This window comes from Homalodisca vitripennis, chromosome 3 (genome assembly GCF_021130785.1).
Source record: "Homalodisca vitripennis isolate AUS2020 chromosome 3, UT_GWSS_2.1, whole genome shotgun sequence".
Taxonomy (NCBI): Eukaryota; Metazoa; Arthropoda; class Insecta; order Hemiptera; family Cicadellidae; genus Homalodisca; species Homalodisca vitripennis.
This window is the reverse complement of record NC_060209.1, coordinates 79,019,980-79,038,921: the sequence shown is the minus strand read 5'-3', so window position 1 is coordinate 79,038,921 and position 18,942 is coordinate 79,019,980. Positions and strand designations below refer to the sequence as shown.

The following is an 18,942-nucleotide window of genomic DNA, read 5'->3' as shown; positions in this document are numbered from 1 at the left end:
TTTTTAGAATTTATTATAAAAGAATACAAAATCATGATTTCATATCACCACGCAATAGCAAGTTCTGTTCGTAAGTTGCTGTGGTCTCTAGGAATGTCCTTTAGTGATGTGAGGGCACACGTCGCCTTTAGCATATCGTTGCATTAAACCGTGCCAGGTCTCTCAGGTTTAAAATAAAGATTAAGAAACTTTATAGGGCTCTGGTTTTTCGCTCTGGACTGTGCGTCCAGCAAACAGCACGTCTTGGCATTCAGCTGAATATAACGTACACGGAGTCCTCTGGGTGCTTCGCTGACTACCCTGTGAGGAATTCCTTGTGTGAACGCGCAGCTCACTTCCTTGCGCCACTACTAGACTTGTGCGCTATTGTGGAGTCACGGACCTGATAAGAGACTGAGACACGACAATTCAAACTTTTAAATTGTAAATTATTGTATAGCCATACTTAGATTTTGAGTAAGACGGGTGAAGAAAGGTGGAGTAGTGGAAATTGTACAAAAGCCAACCGTTGTATGTAAGTACAATGAGTCTATGGGGGGAGTAGACCTAACAGACCAGTATATATCTTCATACGCCTTTTTAATCAAAATCCATCAAATGTTGGAGAAAAATGTTCTTTTGGTTATTAGAAACAGGAATTGTCAATTCCTGTATTTTGTTTAACAGTAATAAAACACAAGGAAAGAAGGTGACCCAAAGAAAAGTTAGGAAACAATTAGTTAAACAGTTAGTAGGTGAAGTTCGAAATACAAACAAAAGACTTGGACCCTCAAATACTAGTGATGAACAGAGACTGAATGGCAAACTACACGTCATAATGTATCCCCTTGAAGAAAAAAACAAAGTACAGCGCTGTGTGTAGCGACCGATCTGGAGCAGGCGTTTGAAGACGTGCCAAATTCTTCTGTAACACTTGTGACGCTAAGCCAGGACTTTGTCCTAGAGCTCGCTTTGAAAAATACCATACCAAGACAAATCATAAGACTGGTTTATGTGTCCAAATTTTGTATTTTGTAACAGTAATAATTATTTCTATCTTTTATGTTAATACATGTTATCATTTCTCGCCTTAGTCATTACTAAATGTAATTTGATGATTTTAAGTTTAGGGCAAATTAAAATACTGCTGTTTCTACGAAACTATTTATCGATTTTATGAAAATAAAAAAGCAAACAAACACACTCAGTAACGATTGCGAAGTAAGAATGAAATATTTAGTATTTGATCTCAAATTGTGTGTCTATACATACGATACTTTATTGTACTTTTTGTCACTAATTGTCCATATTTAACTAATGTCTCTTCACTGCAAGAATTTCAAGGGGAAATTAATTTTAACAATGAATGAGTTAAAGTAATGTTACGGGGCTATTTTATAATTTAAAAATTGTTTTAATTAAAGTATTGATGGCATTGAAAATTTTCCAGTTTTTTGCTTACTCAAATAAATTGACTAAATTATGTTGTATAATAAATTAAACCATACCATGAAATTCAGTACGTTTTAACTTTTTAAACAAATTACAACGTAACCATTTACGTGAAGATATGGGGTTTAGAATAATAAAAAACCACACTCATGTACAAACACGCTTTTAAACACGAAATAGCTTCCGAAGTGATAGATTGGTGAACGTAACTTTGCCATCGAGCTGACAAAGAAGGCGCCATGGCCAGCAGTGCTGGCCATACGACATGAGAGGACAAAACATAAGGAAATTTGTCTAGCTGAGACAGAAATGGCTGCGGCCAGCACTGCTGGCCATTCGATCTGAGAGGACAAACCTTAAAAGGCACTACCGAGGGCAAAGGGTTAACACAGATATTAGAGGTCATAATTTTTACTGTTAAAAAAAATTGATCGACTTGATTGTTGTGGGAAAACAATATAACATGCAATTTTAGTGTTATATAAGCATATAATAAATTTATATTTTTCTTAATTAATTTTAATAAAATAAAAATAATATAAACTATATATTTATTGTGAAGCGAAAAATACATTTTGTTGTTAGTATTTTATAGAGTACAATATAGTATTAAAGTATATACACATTTTCTAAACCAAACGAAATTGAATTTCTTCTAAAATGTACATATAATTACTACATAACTATCCGTTTTATATACAGAAGAAGCATTGTTGTATATTTCTGTTTAGTATATGAACAAAAAATCAGTTTTCGCACAAATAGTAAAATGAGATAATGATAAATCGAATGTCTTTAGGCCCGACGCATATTGAATCCAACACATGCGCAACCCACGCAGATCCTACGCCAATTCCACGTTCATGAATGGGTCTGTGACCGCATATTGAACCCAGTCACATTCCAGCCATAGCCACACTGTCGTGATGCTTCTCAATCTTAGGTCACAATCAGACAAGAAAATATTTTTAATTGACGTTATATTGACTAAATCAAAGAAAGATATTAAATAAAATAAATATTTACGTAAAAGGAGTATCTATGGCGAGTTTACCTAAGTCAACAATTCCAGAAAATGTTGTTGCCAAACCGTTTGGCTTGATAAAGATAAATTGAGTCGTCAAATTCCAAAACGTCCTTTGTCCACTTAGTAAAATTTGTGGGAAATCAAGATTTTTCTTTAAAATATTTTTCTACACTTCAAAATAAGCTAATTATGTTTTAAAAAATAGCAAATAAATATTTGAACACAATAAATATGATTAAATAGTCTAATTATGTGTATGTTGTTCATAAAAAGCAAAGTAAGATTGAACAAAAAACGTTTTGGAACTGTAAGAGGGACAAAAGACATTTTGGAACTGTATAACTTGGACAAAAGACACTTTGTTTCAAAAAAGGTAAAAACGAAAGAAACTTTAATACATTTGGTTCGAAACAAAATTGTATTTTATAATACATTATAAAGGCAAAAATTAAATACAAATCTTAACATTAACACTCGTAAAAAATTAAAACTCGAAACATTTTATTGTTCGTTCGTTTCTACATTTACAGTAGTTTTTAAACATTCTAAAATTAGTTTTCTTTGTAAAAAGGTTTATGAGTCCATTATGTACTTTTTACACAATATTGTCAATTTCTTCCATGTGGCCTCCTTCTTCTTCATTTTCTGATTCTTCTGGAAGCTGTTCGTCATTTATAATACGTTTGTAGAAACTGAATGCAGGGTTCTCCTCCCATCCGTCTCCAAAGTGCAGCTGAAGCAGTAGTTTAACATCGTTTTTCTTAGCAGGATTTACAGGTATTCCAACTATAACTTTTTCTATTGGAGCACTATTTACATCCATTGATGGCTTGAAAACCTTTTTAGCAGTTCCAGTATCAAACATGTAAGCAGGTTCTCCTTGGACAAGAACTGAAGTTATTGGAGCCTTCCCTCGGGTGATAATGAATCGTTTTGTAGGAGCAAAACGAAAGTGCCAGTTAGCCGGAGTTTTCATGACAGTTTGGGCTGGTGTTTTCCAGTCATAAAATTCAAAGTCTGTAGATATTTTCAGAACAGTCCCATGCTTCTGTAAAACATTATAGTACTCCTCAGGCTGTATGATTGTTTCAATAATTTTTAAGTTTTTTTTTAGGTCTCTTTCAATGAGTCCAAAAATCCTATCGGGCGGCAAGTATGAATGTCCTGCCACTGGAAAGGTTAACTTTATTCCTTTGATGTTACCAGGAGCACGGTTTGATAACCAATGCATCAACATGAAAATCAAAATAGAATTTTTGTTTTGTCCGCCAGCTCCATCAGCGAAAAGACGAACAAATTTATATCCATCCATGTTTGTGTTACAGAGCTTGTGGTACACAGCTGATGCAATCTGTGTTGAGCCTTTTTTGTTATCGGCTTCAGTCCATGTAAAAATTGACACTTTTTCTTTACTAAGATTTTCTTTGGAAGTGCCTTCACAAACAGTAAAGTTATACAAGTAGAACTGACGGCTGTAATAACAAGCTTGGTCAGTGACTTTTGGCAGTACCAAATTTTTTTGACAATCAAAGGTGAACGTTATTTCACCCTCATTAGCTTCCTTTAGCAAAACATAAAATGAATTTGCTCTCTTTTTGTGCACATTGTATTCAACTGAACAGTTTTCTCCAGACTTTAACCTTTCTTTAAATTGAAGGCATTTTGAGCATTGGTCAGTCGCTGGTGATCCAAATCCAATATTGTAATCTTTAATGAAAATACCTCTAAAGAATTCATACTTAACTTTAAGATGATCTTCTATGGTTTTATTGTATTCTTCACAAAGAGAACTTATAGTTAAATGGCTGGGTAAGTACACTCTCCAGGACTGACGAGCTCTGCAATAATGTTTTTCCAAAGGAACTAAATTTTCAATAAACCTTTTCACACATCCTCTCTGTTGTACCATCGCTTGAGATCGATGGTCACCTCCACGATTATCAGTAGCTAATGAGCCTGTACTAAAATGCCGTTTACACACTCTCTGGGCTCTTTTTTCAGTAATACCCAAGATCTTACAAAATACTGTCTTACAAACTTGAACCTTACTTTTAACACCTTGTCGAGAAATTGGAATGTAAAATGTATTGCTAACTTCATTGACATGTTTCCTATCGCCTCTAGCTCTATATCTTGCAGGAGACTCGCATGAAGAATACAAAATTATTTTATTATCCTGATCAATTTTAGATTTTGTTTCATAAAAACATTCATGAAACTTGCGGATATCTTGCATTGTTAATGTAGTACATTTAAATTTGGCATTTTTGTGCTGGCAAGTAGGTAAAGTAGGCAATTGCTTAGAAGAGTATCTTTTTTTCTTATTTTGATTCTTTTTCCATTGTTCTACATTTAACTTTCTTTTCCTAGCTTTACCTTCGGCCGCTGGTTGCACCTTCCCAGCTTGGAGAACTTCAATCTCTTCTTGACTATCCATTTGTTTATTGTTAGTTCTTTTCACTGGACACTAAAAGTACAAATTGTTTAATTACTTTAGTTTTCAATAAACATAGCATTTTGTCGAGATAACACAAAACAACTGAAACATTCAGCAAGAAAACTTTAGTAATCTTCAAAGGTACTAGCATAACACACCGAAAGAAAGGTTATGTTCAGTTTTACTTTCTGCTTTCATGCATCGTCTAAAAATCTTTACAGCTATTTTTTTATACTCAGCAGGGTTGCCACTACATGTTTTAAACATGAATAATGCTCTAAATAATACATTGTTAGAGAAATAAGTGCTAAAACCAACAGCATACCCTTACTTAAACAAAGGACACTTTGAAACTGGAAGGATGTGACGGCATACTTACCCAGCTGAAGATAGGACAATTTGATTCTGTAGAGTTTATGTCCGCCATGTTGGAATTGTTAAAGTGGACAAAGGACGTTTTGGAAATTGGTGCTACTTTCAATATTTATTTTAAATAGGAAAGAGGACGTTTTGGAATACAAATGCTGTTGTTACTTATGCAGTGGATGTTCTGCTTCCATAAACCACTAAAACATCACTTTCCAAAAAAAATGGACATAGGACGTTTTGGAATTTGACGACTCAATTTAGAAATCTCTGTTAATTAATCCAAATTAGTTTTTGTTGGTGATCCTCAATAAATCATTTGTCTACTGCGTATTGCTCCTCTGTTTTTGTGACATCTTACAGATTTCATTTGAAATTGGTCATTGATAGAAAACTGGGAGCTGTTTAGTGCTGTACATAGCACGTAAAATTGACATAACGATGCGTTCTCCGTTGGTGCTTTACTTTCACTCATAGCTTTTCTTTTTGCATCTTCTCGTTGCTTTGCTTTTATTTCACATTTTTTCCGTCACTTAAACTTCAATATAAAAATAGTTTTAATTAATGGGTACCAGTAATTAACATAATTTAGCTTATTGTTTTAGTTACTAAGTTTTAATTTCTAAGTATTTAACTAACTAATAAACAATAGGTAGGTATACTCTCTTTGGCTTTCCAAATTCTTGTATAAGGAATGGCCTGAATGAATGACACAAGTTTCATTGTTTACACGTTATATTAATCATGCATTACGACAGCTTAAAGGTTAAATCTACAGCATTTACTAACAATTTTTTGTCATAGTCATAAAAATGTTAGTAATGAAATTTAGATACTTTACAAAGTTCATATTTTTATGTAATTTACATTTATACATTCCAACTTTGTTGCTTCTTTCAACGTGATATGATCTAATATTAATGTTACCTTGATTTGAGCCTGCAAGAACAGTAATTGTATCAAATTTCAATTTTGGTATCTTTAGTTCTTTCTGAAATTTAAAGTTTACTCTAAGAACACATTGAGAGATACGTGTGACAAACTAAACTTGCTCCATGTTTATAGTAAATTTTATATTTTTTTTGTCCCAAAAATAAAATCCTCAAATGATAACCGGAGTTTCCAAGCAATTTGTATTCATAGACAAGCTCAATTTTTTAGTTTTTAAATCAAAGCTTATACATATGAATCAAATGATAATAAACTTCATGACAGATAAGTTAGAATAACTCACTTTGGTTGGCTATTCTGATTTTGGTGATGTTTACTCTTAGTCTTTGTAGTTTGTAAGTTCGTAGTCGCTGCCGCCATTTTGATCATTGTTTGCTACGCATTTCCTCTCTACTCTGTGAGAGTTTGGGGTTGCGTCCTTTCATTTTCTTGGGCCGGCATCTGAAGCTTATAGCTAGGAGTCACAAATATTTTGATCTGCTAACTTGAAACTTCATGGATAGAGACATGGATGATGATTCCAGGGATCGGTGAGTGAATATTTTTCGTAGATTTGATTTGTAATGTGAATGTCCTAATTTATTTTCATCACAGAAGGTTCATTCCTCGAAATCGAGTGTTACTCAGATATGAGTTTCTATAGTTGTGATTTATTGTAGTATCCTATATTTAAGTATTTGTGTTGTTATTTTAAGTTATATTTTTATATTTAAATATTTTTCCAATTTCAAAGAAGCATATTTGGGATTTATGTTTAACCCTCCAAGTGCTGGTTAGAACTGCCTTAAGTGCTGGGCATTTTTCAGTATGTTTGCAAGCGTTTAGAAAGTTTTTTTTTATATACTGTTACCTTAATGTAAATACTACATATTATATATCATTATTTTCAGGAAAGATCACAGAATATGATAATAATACTTATATGACTTACCTTTACATGGTAAAATATTGCTGAATGTAAATCTTGACAAAAAAAAAAAAAAAAGTTTTTATTTTTTCACTTTGAGCTTAGATATCATTTCACCAAAGTTATGAAAATAAAAATCCAAGATATACAAGTTGTAGGTAATTTAATAATGAACCCAAAAGTATATACATCTTATGGGTTTACATATTGACAGAATTCACTCAGAGCAAAAAACGATAAATTGTAACACGTAAAAAATCAGTGATATTTGAAACATTGTGTACTACATTGTAACACCTTTCACATTCCTTATTGCACTAGACCTACTTAATTCACTCATTTTTACAATAAAACACAATATAAAACAGTAATAGTCAACTACAACACCAAAGGTATGATGCAAACAACGACGGAACAGCAATAAACAGAACGACCGAACCGTATGACTTGGAAATAAACATACGCTTAGAAACAGCTGTCGTATAGCGCCGGTCTTTGAGCAAAGACGTGCTCCATAGAGTATAACGAGTTCCGCATTTCTTCTAGTTTAATACTATATAAAATAGTTCGTGATATTCCGTAATATATATAGCCACTAGCGTGGTTTAAAGAGATCGCGTTTCTGACATCGCGCTCCGCGAGGTCAGCACTGGAAACAGGTACGCTAACATCGCGCTACGCGATGTCAGCACCTGGAGGGTTAAAGTAACTTCTTAGGTAGGTTTAGTCAGTCTACTATCTCAATGTGGATAGTCTTACATATCTATTCTGAAAGAGTTAGTTCATCTAGAAAAATCTAAAAGTAACAATTCCTAGATTAGTTCATAAGGTTTTAAAAACCTAAAATTCGTTATTAAATAGCTTCAATACTATTGTGCAGGAAAACGTAAATTGCTTGCTCAGTTGAAAAATTGCTATGGTAGCCTAGCCTAGTAGACTCTTGGTTATGACAAGCCTGTATAAAGAAGAATAGGAGAGTATAAAAACATTTGACGGTAATTGTGAACTTAGAGGCTGGTGTGGCAAATTATGAGAATATCATGTTATTAACCTATTGCTATCGTCCTCCTGAACAAAACAATATAAGGTTTCAATGGGTGGAAATGACAAATAACGAAGTTATAAAACATTAAAATTGTAACTACTTTTCTTATAAGGAGTAAATTTCATTGAATAGAGTAGAATAACTTCATTAATCTCAAGGACACATACAAGCATCAGATCTTGCCTTGTAGACTTATTAACAACGTTTGAATCATATAGCTCATAGTAACATTTCATTTATTCATAAGCATTTAACTTAGTACTTTAGAGAGCCTGGTGAAATGCCTATCAATTTTGCTAATATTTCTTGTTTGTATACATGACTGTTGAGTGTGATGTTAAGTTAGACAGGTTTTTCTTTACATGCTGCAAGCAAAGAAAAATAAACATATTAACCATTTGCGCTCGATAGGCCAGCATCACTTGCCACACCAAAATTGCAGATAGTTAGTTTTGCCGTAGTTTATCCTTGCAACTCGTATGGCCCTTATAGAGGGTAGGGTACGATAAGCGGACCCGGTTTTTTATATCTAAAAATGTAATCATCGATACCTAATATTCGCATCTCAAATCCTACACTATCAATCAATATAAAAGTATCCATAGTCCTCAATAACAATCATATGTTTTAAATTAAAATATGAATTTAATATTTACAGTGATGAAACAAATTATTATAACCAAAATTAGGAAAACTGAAGACATAATGAGTTTTTTCGGTACTAGTCCAACATGTTGAAGTCACAAAAAACATGTCTTATCATCTGTCAAAGCAATGTTGTTTAGTTTTCTAAAATTAAATGTCATTTTTAATAATAAAATGTTACTTAAATAAATTATTGAAATATTACATTACGAGTATTTGAAAGTGTTTACAGCTGTTGGTGTAGATAATTTAACCCTTTTAACCCCAGCCATTTTTTCATGGACTTGCCAGAAAGCCCATGGCGATAAGGGACCGTAGTGCAGAATTGAGGGAAAATTCATCTAGTTTTCTTATTTTTGAAGATAATTTTTAGGTTTTTGTTTTAAATTGTTCACAAATAAGTGTACTCTTAGATGTAATAGTTAAAAAGTACTTTTACAGAATGATTTGTTTTTTTTAGCGTATTTATACATAAAATTTTTTTATTTTTTTTATTTTTTATAGTTTGGACATACATAAACGGTAGAAAAAAAATTGTAGCCCCTGAAAAATGAAGCAATTTTGTTGTACACATATTTCTTACTACACACACAAAATTTTAAGAACTTTCCTTGATAAATGCAGGAGATATATCCAATTAATTGTATTGCTGCATAAGCACTTCTTCATATATTTCCACATACACGTCAGTAGAAGTATACAGATATGTTTACTTGTTTTTGCACTTTTGAAATAATAACAATTGTAAAATAATACAAACTAATTGTAATGGTTTGTAAGACTAAAACTTGTTTAATTTTTCAAAAAAGTAAAAGAAATAATATTTACAATATATACATTTTATGGTACTTTGGGAATGGGGTCAGATTCCGTTATATGCCCCCAACGCTTAAACCTTTTTCAATGAACTTAGAACGTTATAAAACGATGCAGTTGAGTAACAGAACTAACATTCCATTAATCAACAAGCATTTCCAGGTATTGTGATCGGTATTTTTGTCGCTGTTATCTTATCTTTCTCGAGAATCCCGATTACGGCAGGCCGCGCGGCGGGACTCTGCAATTACTTATCTACTAGACCGCTCGACTTTGACCTCTGTCTGAGGATGGGGAGGGGTTTGGGATTGCGATAAGACAATTCCTGTTTTATATTGACGAAATATTGTTCTACTCTAATCTAGTAATCAGTAGAAGCAAAATGTCAAATAACGATTCATGTATGGATGTGGTTGGTATAATGCCAAAGTACCAGTGTTTATCAAAGTGTTTTCACTCACTGGTAACTTTTGTCTACGACGTTTACTCATGTTTTTTTTACTAATAATACAATAAATCACAAGAAAAACAACCGCTTTCAATCACGCAAACTAATTGATGTTATAAGTCAGCATACAACAACAATGCAACTGAAGTCGTCTGACAACTGACATCGACAAATAAACTACGCTCAATGACGACGTAATACGATGCCAATTGGAAGGTTTATTGTTTTTGCATGTAGCCCGTTTCTTCACCGACTACTATACCGAAACTGATGGCATTTGGACATATTATTAGCCAGCTACATTAAATTCTCGAGACGTCCGGTATATCGGACGTTAGGCATTTTAGCTAGACCACCTCTGTCCGATATATCGGACGCCGGGGCTAAAAGGGTTAAGTTAATGGTTCAAAATAATTAATCAGTAGGCTATCGATTGATTATATCGATGGTTATGATGAAGTAATATCGTTTGCCAATTTCAATATAAAAAACCGGGTCCGCTTATTATACCCTACCCCTTATAGATGGCCGCACTACTTTCATTGACAGCTTGGTGGCCATATTTGTTGTTTACCTCTCCAGATCAAAATTAAATTTCAAATTCCTTCTTATTATTTGCGTAGTAATTTAAAATGTTTAAAGAAGAAATGAAAAGTAATTTTAATTGTATTTATATAACAAATCTTTCTCATACAAAGATAAATATACATGGGAAATTTAACTCTTATATTTATATTGTTAACAAAGATGTGTACATAAAATTTATTAAGTAGGCTTTTTACAGTTTTGTTATACTCAAAAATGAACTATTGGGCCATTCCACGCCAAATCATCCAGCCAAAAGTAGAATTGACACCCAAGGTTCTCTGATTTCAATAAAAGTTTACATAGATAATATATACATATAAATAAGAAGAAATCCAAAATTGTAGCTTATTCTAACAAAGGGTTTCAGAGATACGGCCATTTGAAGTTTTATGCTAATTCAGTTTCCAAGGCCCATTTTGCCGCCAAGTGAGCGTACACGTATTCTCGTCTTTCCATGTAGAATGGACAATTATGAAGCTAGAGGCTTCAAATTTTACTCATATGTTCAAAACTTAATGCAGAATCATATAATACTATTAAAATGGGATTTATTATCTTCTATCACCATAAAAATAATTCATAAACACAAATAATTTGATTTTTCTGAAATCGGAACATTAAGTTACAAAAAGTGTTGTAGCAAAAATCTCTCTCCACCTACCTTTATAAAAGTATATATCACTGGAAAGAGGATAGAATCATCTTTCAAATGGTATTTAATAATATGAGTGGGGTTTTGAGTATTAACATTTTTATCATATATCAAAGTCAAAAATTAAATTTTAAGACACTAAAATGTGATTGTATACAAAATATTTATGTGATGAAGAAAAAATAAATTCTAAGGTGTAAAAATGTATTATATTTGTTTGAAAATATCTGAAAATATATGAAGGTGAAATAAAATATAATATATATAAGTTTTTAAGTGTGTATAAATAAAAAAGAAAATTAAGTTTCTTTAAAAAATTTAGTAAGTCAATGAATTAAAGTATTATTTTACACAAATAATTATTGGCCTAACTAAATTGGCCTACAATACTTTTACCTAAAACATGGCTAATTATAACTTTACAAGCATTAAAATAATATTTTATACAACATTTAAAAGTTTAACATTCTGAATAAAAAAAAACAACACTATTAACTATTAAAGGTCAAACATCAATATTACATTATATGCTAATTACTAATATTTTATAAACACAAACCACAATGGGTGACATCTAGACCATTTCAAACCAGTGTTTGAAATTACTCTTGTGGAGACATGAAACATTCATTCAAGTCTCAACATGAAAGAAACTTACTCTTGTGGAGACATGAAACACACAAGTCTCAACATGACTCAGTAAGTCACACTGCAAGCTATTGTCAGTATGTGAGGATCTGTGGTTCAGTTAACATTGGTGCTGTGTACTACATATTTTTGTGAATTGTCTATTTTAAATGAATGAATTAATTTATTTATTATAAATATGTAATTAATTGTGAAGTGTTTATTTTTATCATGGAAGAAATTGCTGGACCAAGTCAAGTGAGACCAAATTTAATTTGTACAGTAGGTAAACTTTCAGACTCTTCTTGTGAAAACTTTACTCTGACAAAAGATAAAAGTGTACATTTAATTTTTCAAAAGCTTTCAAGTGAAGAAGTAAAAACATTGAGTTGGCGGACAAATAATCAGTATCGTGAAAATGACACAATTTGTTCTCATCATTTTTGTTATTTTTTTAAATATTTTGAAAAAAGCCAAAAATCATGTTGTGACCCTTTTCAAAAACATGCTGTACCTTTGACAAAGAAAAAAGATTTAAGAGTAATTACCTTAGAAAAGGCGAAAGATGTTAGAGAACATAAAGACATAATTTTAGTCCCAGGAAAGCTTTTGTGCAGTAATTGTAGAAAGTTATTGAATGTAGAAAACAAAGGTTTAAATAATGATGAAACTGCATTTCATGAGAGTGATGAAGATATTGGCAAAGATCTTACGACTGCCAAAAGAGTAGTGGAAAAAGAAGTTCTAAATGAGTCTCTGTTAGGTTTAGATGTGACACCTCTGAAACTCCAGTCCTTATCTACTCATTCAAAAAAAAAATATGCCAGGAAAAAGTTAAAGCAGGCAAAATTACAAGTCAAGAAGAAACTATCTTTTGTCCTACAAGTAAATGATGATTCTTTAAATGAGTCTTCGAGTGATGGCGAAGAAAAATTTCATGATGAGGAAAAGAAAAAATCTGAAGATCTTGATTATTTAATGGATGTTATTAAGCAAAAGCTGAGGACCAATATAACCAGAAGGGAAAAAATACAATTACTAACAATTGCTCCTAAGTCATGGTCCCGCAGAAAAGTAGCTGAAAAACTGAATGTTTCAGAATACTTAGTACGAAAAGCTAGGGCTGTTTGTAATGAAAAGGGCATTTTGGCGATGCCAGAACCAAAAGAAGGTAGAAAACTACCTGAAGAGACAATTGAAGCAGTAAAACAGTTCTATGAAGATGATGAATTTTCTTATATGTTTCCAGGAGCGAAAGACAGAGTTAGTGTACAAAAAAATACCTACATGCAAAAAAGACTACTTTTATGTAATTTAGAAGAACTGTTTATTGCATTCAAAGAAAAACATCCAAATTTAAAAATAGGATTTTCAAAATTTTGCTCTCTGAGGCCAAAATGGTGTGTACTGGCTGGTTCTCCAGGCACGCATTGCGTTTGTGTATGCCTATACCATCAAAATGTCGAGCTTTTGGCTAATGCCATAAATCAGCATGATAAAGAAGCCATACATATTATGATGGAAAAATTAGTCTGCAACAGACAGTCCAGAAATTGTATGCTGAAACGTTGTGATGAATGTCCAAAAACAAACGAGCCATTAAGACAATACTTGGAGATTATTTTAGAAGATTTTGATGATGAGGAAGAAATCAAATTCTCACAGTGGATAAGTGATGGTCACATGAAGCTGCAGACAATGCTTCTTCCACACCAAGAGTTTATTGGCTTTGTAATTGATAAAATTGAATCACTCATTCCACATTCTTTCATAACTAAATCACAAAACACCTATATGAGGGAAAGGAAGGAGAATTTACAATATGATGTAGCCTTAGTCCTAATGGACTTCGCTGAAAATTACAATTTTGTCCTACAAAATGAAGTGCAATCCTATCATTGGAGTCATTTAAGTTGTTCAATTCAGCCTGTTGTTGTTTACTCAAGAAGCGAGGGTGAAACAACAAAAGAATCCTCTTTGTGTTTTATTTCCGATGATTTGAAACATGATGTACCATTCGTCTATTCCGTTCAAGAAAAAACCGTTGAGTACATTAAGTCCAAACTATAATAAATGCGTTTATTTTTTCTCTTTTTTTTAAATACATGTAAAATACAGTATACAACAATATACAGATTTACAGAGAAAAAAAAATATAGCCAACCCAAAAAGAAAATAATCTTGCACTCGGGTGGGAGCCATCATCAGCTTCTTAATTTAATTTAAGTTCTATAATAACAATATGAAAATACAACAAATAATTAATAAACAAACTAAAATGTACTCTTAACCATCAAATTAACACACATTAATTAGAGAAATCCAACTCAACTTCAATATAAAAAACATACATTTACAATTTATAAAATAAGAACAAAATATTTTTTACTGAACAACTAAATATAAATTTTCAATATCTTTAACACTTCTACTCAATAACCAAACCTTCAGCCTCTTTTTAAAAATAAATATAGATCTATTAATTTTAATTTCACTTGGAATTAAATTAAAAAACTTATAACTTAAAAAACACAAAACATTTTTGAAACAAAGAACAGTTTGGTTTAGGCAATCGCAAATACTGTTGATTACTGAGTCTAGTAGAATAACCAGAGTTGTCAATAACGGGTCCACTGTTACCACTTAGTATGAAAAAAATTACTAAAACTTTAAAAACATATAAATATCCTTAATGGTAAAATAAAATTTCTAACAAAAAAGCGGAAACGAATGTTCTCTAATATTAGAATTACATATCAATCTTATAAATTTTTTCTGAAGGACTATTAGACTAGATAAATTTGAAACATATGAACTACCCCACAATGACAATCCATACTCCAGCCTAGAATTAATCAATGAAAAATAAGCCAGTCTCATAACTGAGGGAGGGACAAACTGATTTCAAATGAAAAAATGCCCTAAGTGATGACCGTAGAGACTTTTTCAGAGAACCTATATGAGGTTTCCACGATAAGTTTTCATCTAGAGTCAAACCCAGATACTTAATCTGACTACATTTATTAATTACGCCACAATCACACAGATCCCTGCTGCAATTTATTGAATGTATTCTTAAGGCTGTGCCAAAGTTGCCGGATTGGGACAAAGAAAAAATCATATATAATGTTTTTGATACATTCAAGGATAATTTATTACAAGCAAACCATATAGATATTTTATTTAGGTCATCCTGCATCCTTGAATATAATTCATCAACTGTTGACGCACTATAGGAAAATGCTGTGTCATCAGCAAATGCTGTCACCTTACCATTGAAATTTCCAGAGTAAAAGTCATTAACAAAGATTAAAAAAACAAAATAGGCCCAAGAAACTGATCCCTGGGGGACTCCAAAATGTAGACTTTCCAAGCAGCTGGTGCTACTGTTTATTTTGACGAATTGCTGTCGACCAGTTAGGTATGTCTTAAACCAATTCAAAGGGACACCTCGAATACCAGCAGATTCCAATTTATTTAGCAGCAACCCATGATTAACGGTATCAAAGGCTTTTACTTACATCTAAAAATAAACCAGGCCACTTTGTTACAAGAAATATTATTCAAACCATTATATATATCTTTCAAAAAATGCTGCAAAGCCAGCTCTGTACTGAGTCCCTCTCTAAAACCAAATTGAACTTTAGAAAAAAATGTATTTGTATTTCTAAAAACTTTATGAGTCTAACTTTAACTAATTTTTCTAATAATTTTGACAAAACTGGAAGTAAAGAAATTGGACGATAATTTTCTACGAAAAGCCTGTCTCCTTTTTTAAATATAGGTATTACTGTAGCAATCTTAAGCACATTCCGGAAAGCATCCTGAACTAATACTTTTATTAAATAGATTAAGAAGTACAGGAGACAATTCTTCTGACATTTTAAATATTAACCTTGATGATAACAATTCATCACCAGTACTTTTACTCAGCGAGAGAGACTTAATTTGTATTTTTTAGTTCTGTCAGTGTAATGGGAAATAAAAATAAGGAACTTTCGTTAATAAAAGGTTTTAAAATTTGTTAAAACAAAGGTGCTTAATATCATCAGTGATATATTGAAATGAATCAACTAGGTTATTAGGAACATTAACAAAATAATTGTTAAAACAGTTAGCAATTTCAACAACTATCAGTCATTAGATTATTATTGTTCTGTAATGTTATTTTACTACTACTTGATGAATTTCCTTTTATAATACCATTGACTAGATGCCACAGTTGTTTTTGAATTGTTTCTGTATTCTTGGAACTTATTAATGTAATATCTTTCTTAGCTTGTCTCACCCATGTTTGATAATTTATATTGAAATTTATCAAAATTTTCCTTATTTTTTTGTACAGGGATATTTTTTAAATGATTTATATAACTTATCTCTAATAGCAAAAGCCTTAGATAATCCAACACTCATCCATGGTTTTAACATTTTAAATTTAACATTAGTTTTTTCTGCTGTATTAGTATATTTATTGTTATCGATCAAAGTAGACAATTTATCATAAAACAAATTAAATGCCAAATTAACATCAGTGATCTCCAAAATATCCGACCAATCACTCTCCAAAATATCAATGCCAAGTCCTTTATAATCAATGAAACATCCATAATGAACTCTTCTTTCTGCAATTCCAAAGTGAGTGAAATCCACTATGCACGCCACTGATCTGTGGTCAGTTACATTTGTTTCAATCACCGATACTTTTGTGAGCTTCATAAACCTTGGAACTAAACCATATGTGATCTATACATGAGGAGGAAATACCCTGCACTCTCGTATCTAAGTCAACAAGTTGTTGAAACCCAAGGACTAGCCATTGAATCCAAAAAAATTCATCACTAATGCTATTTTCCCAACTTAATGTTAATATTAAAGTCACCCAAACATATGATATTATCACAATTAATTTTTGATAACGAGCACGTCAAATCATGAATGACATCCCCTTGCCAATGATATATGCCAACGATATAAACCAAGAACATAAAAAGAAATATTATTTAAACGACATGAGACCAAAACCACATCACAACCCAGGTTATATCACATTCACACAGAACCGAGGTTATAGACTGATGTATATAGACAATGACACCACTACTTCTCACACCAGAGTTGCAAGATGAAAATATTTGATAACTATTAATATTATATAAAACAGCTTCTTTCTCACTTACCAACCAAGCCTCAGACAATACAATTACTTGAGGCTTTACCTGCAAGCAATTTAAATAAGCAATAAATTGAATCAAAATTTTTGTTTACACTCCTAATATTTGTGTGCCACAATAATAAACCCTTTTTTCTCACTATAAAATTGATTTACATCATTAATGCTCTCTAAAAGTGTTGAACTAGACATTATTTACAATTTACAACATTTTTTACATTTAAAAACAAGAACATAATCAGTTATACAACAGTAGACATAAAACACTAGTAACTTAACCACAATGATTTCATACACACATACAAATAAATATACAGAAAAAATTAACTTACTTGCAATTGTATATGTGCATATAGTAACAGCTACATTTACATTTAAGAAACATTGTCTGACACAATACAAATCAAGAATAAAACAAACTTTCCTAACGTAACCAAAATTGAATACCTAACAGATGGTTGCAGTGCCCAATATAAAAATTACAAGTCAATGGTAAATTTGTGTTACCATAAAGAAGATTTTGGGCTAGAAGCAAGTTGGTCATTCCATGCAACAAGTCACGGAAAAACTGTTTGTGATGGGATCGGAGGAACAGTTAAGAGGACTGTAACAAAGAAAAACTTACAAAGTGCCAGAGATTCAGACCAAATCATAAATGCTGAAGAAATGTACTCATTTTGTGCAAATCAGTTCTCGAAAATTAGTTTTTTCTTTTTGAAAGAGAACAATATTGAAAACAAAAGAAAGTCTCTTGAAACCCGTTTTGAATGTTGTGAAACTATTAAGGGAACAAGAAGTTTTCACTTCTTTCAGCCAGCAACTAGTGAAGTAATTACAGCGAAGCGACTAAGCTCAGACACTGATGTCTGTTTAAAACAAAACATATTCAAGAACACTTTGCCAACTCTAGAGCCTAATATTCATTCTTTTGTAGCATGTGTCTATGAAAATAATTGGTGGATAGGAATGATCCAGTGTTTCAATGAAGTTGAAGGAGATTATGATGTAAAATTTATGCACCCTCATGGACCTAGTGAAACTTTTTTTTGGCCCCAAAAAGAAGATCAGTGCCCTGTTCCAGCAGCTCATCTGTTATGCATTGTTAATCCACCTGAAACAACCTCTCTTGGACGTTCGTACAAAATTGATTCTGTATCTCGGAAAGAAATAGACAAAGCGTGGAATATTTTCAGTTTGTAATTAGAGTGCAATGTGTGTGTGTGAGAAAGAAAAATGTAGTTTTGATGGACCAACATAATCAATTCAGTATAAATGATTTTTATTTTTTTTTACATGAAAATGTACATACCTGTTGAAATATTATCAAGTAAGTACTGAATATAAGTTGTGTACTCATTATAAGTGACTTAATTGTTTTAAAACTTAACTGTAACTTATTCTGCAACAACATTTGATTTAACATATTTAATTTTATGTAAAATGGCCTCTTTCAAAACAATTTTTCATAGGTATTTTTAATATTTGGCTATATTTTGTGTTTTAATAGAGTAAAATTTTATTTTTTACTTTGACGTGTAATAAAAATGGTAATACACAAAACCCCACTCATATTATTATACCATTTGAAAGATAATTTTATCCTCTTTCCAGTGATATATACTTTTATAGGGGTAGGTGGAGAAAGATTTTTGCTACAAAACTTTTTGTAACTTAATGTTCCGATTTCAGAAAAATCCAATTATTTGTGTTTCGGAATTATTTTTATGGTGATAGTAGATAACAAATCTCATTTTAATAGTATATTATGATTCTGCATTAAGTTTTGAACATATGAGTAAAATTTGAAGCCTGTAGCTTAAAAATTGTCCATT

General features: G+C 31.7%; 1 protein-coding gene across 4 annotated transcripts in view; it reads left to right on the top strand.

Annotated features, from left to right (window-relative positions):
- The first annotated feature begins 6,549 nt into the window (after window positions 1-6,549).
- The window catches only part of LOC124357086 (myelin expression factor 2), a 44,948-nt gene continuing 32,555 nt past the window's right edge, over window positions 6,550-18,942 (top strand). For all 4 annotated transcript variants that reach the window (XM_046808512.1, XM_046808511.1, XM_046808509.1 and 1 more), the window contains exon 1: window positions 6,550-6,742. In XM_046808512.1, the coding sequence (XP_046664468.1) occupies window positions 6,708-6,742 (35 nt within the window). In that variant the 5' untranslated portion in view covers window positions 6,550-6,707. The remainder of the gene's footprint in view (window positions 6,743-18,942) is intronic.